General features: G+C 38.4%; 1 protein-coding gene across 1 annotated transcript in view; it reads right to left on the reverse strand.

Moving 5' to 3' along the window:
• Positions 1-271: 271 nt before the first annotated feature.
• Positions 272-2,013, reverse strand: part of XPO1 (exportin 1) — a 64,047-nt gene continuing 62,305 nt past the window's right edge. The window contains exon 24 of the mRNA XM_011941837.1: positions 272-1,306. Within this exon, the coding sequence (XP_011797227.1) occupies positions 1,160-1,306 (147 nt within the window). The 3' untranslated portion in view covers positions 272-1,159. The remainder of the gene's footprint in view (positions 1,307-2,013) is intronic.

The raw sequence follows: 2,013 nt of genomic DNA on the forward strand, positions 1-2,013 counted from the left end.
CTTAGATGCTAACTAGCGTTTAGACAAAAAGTGCCCTCTGATCTCAAAGATAAAATGAGTCAAAATGCCACCGGAGGAATTTGTTTCTTGGGAACAAAAGGTGTCTTAGGAACATGTTCATTTTACACACCTGCTGCAGTTACTAGTAACAATAACCTTAGAAATCTTGTTTGTAAATCAAGGGGTCCAACTTCATTTAAAATGTTACTTGATGCTTAAACACAAATACCCATTATCATACAGGAATAAATCTGAGTCAATAAAGGAAAAATAAATGTAAACCAAGTTTATTTTGCTTTTAAAGTAGTGTTCTTAAAGCACTACAGCTTGGTAAACAATGTAAATTAGTATAAGTCATCTCAAAAGCCAGAGTTGTTTTGTTTTGTTTTTTAATGAGTTGTTAAAAAGATGCAGCCTATTCTAACAGGATAAATATTTTTAACCATTTCACTTCGAGTTAATGAAGGCTCACAAATGAGCAACACTCCTCATTGAGGAAAACAAAAAGCTGTTGTCGACAAGCGACAGCACACACACACAAAAACAAAAAGAACTGTGTAAAAATAACTAACTGTGTTCCCATATTTTTGAAGTCGCTTTACAATGGGATGATATGCACATGATCTTGCTGCAATCTTGCCAAAGAGACTTTGTAATACATGTAGTCTAGACAAACGGTTCAGTCCAAGAGGTGCTAACTTCAGACAATGCAGCACTATAATCCTTTAAACAACGCAATTTGTTTTACTCATTATCTTTTCTTCTAGACTGAAATAGACTAGAAAGAAAATGCTCCCTAATTAAAAACTGGTATTGTTTACAGGAAAAATTGTATAATTTTGCATTAGAATTACATGTTCAAATCGAATTTGCCTCCTCCCCCCAGCCCAGCCACAAAAATGGGCATGAAGTAAAATTTTTAAAAATGCCTTAATTTTCAACTTCATGCAAACTAAATAAAGATGACCAAAACAAAAGCTTAAACAATGGAAGGATATTTCACAGAAAATTTCTTATACAAAAAAACACATAAGAAAAAGGGCCACTAGGTGACATTTTAATTTACAAATTGGCATCATTTTGGTCGACAAATACCCACATGCTGTTTTCCTCTGCCAACAAGAGTTGCAGAGAAAAAAAAACAGCATGAATTTGGATTTTAATCACACATTTCTTCTGGAATCTCATGTGGATTAAAGATGCCAGGGACAGACATTTGACGTTTATGTTTCTCTTCATCAGCCTGTCGTAGGGCTATTTCTCTTTCTTCCAAAAACAAATCAGAAGTGTCTTCACCTGCAAATTCCTGTGAAGACAGATAGCTGAAATGTCAACACAATAAACTTCAACTTGCAAAGAAAGAAATCACAGAGGAGCAATTTTCTTCTTAGAGAAGGAATATAAATTATCCATAAACTGGCTGGGTTTTAAATTACAGGATAGTGATACAGTATAGTACATAGCTCAATGAACCAAACCTGTTAGCTGGGGGGAAAAAGGTTACAAAAGAATCATGGGCCCCAGGCACAGTGGCTCTGGTGCCTGTAATCCCAACATTCTGGGAGGCAGAGACAGGAAGATCACTTGAGGTCAGGAGTTCGAGACCACCCTGGCCAACATGGTGAAACCCTGTCATTACTAAAATTAAGCAGGTGTGGTGGCAGGCGCCTGTAATCCCAGCTACTTGGGAGGCTGAGGCAGGAGAATCGCTTGAACCTGTGTGGCGGAGGTTACAGTAAGCCAAGATCACGTCACTGCTCTCCAGCCTGGGTGATAAGAGCGAGACTGCCTCAAAAAGAAAAAAAAACAACAACATGGTGTGATACCATACAGTAAATATTCTTCAATGTGATTATTTTTTTATTTTATTTTATTTTATTTTTTGAGGCGGAGTCTTGCTCTGTCGCCCGGACTGGAGTGCAGTGGCGGGGTCTCAGCTCACTGCAAGCTCCGCCTCCCGGGTTTACGCCATTCTCCTGCCTCAGCCTCCTGAGTAGCTGAGACTACAGGCGC

Source organism: Colobus angolensis, unplaced genomic scaffold (genome assembly GCF_000951035.1).
Source record: "Colobus angolensis palliatus isolate OR3802 unplaced genomic scaffold, Cang.pa_1.0 Scaffold201, whole genome shotgun sequence".
Classification (NCBI taxonomy): Eukaryota; Metazoa; Chordata; class Mammalia; order Primates; family Cercopithecidae; genus Colobus; species Colobus angolensis.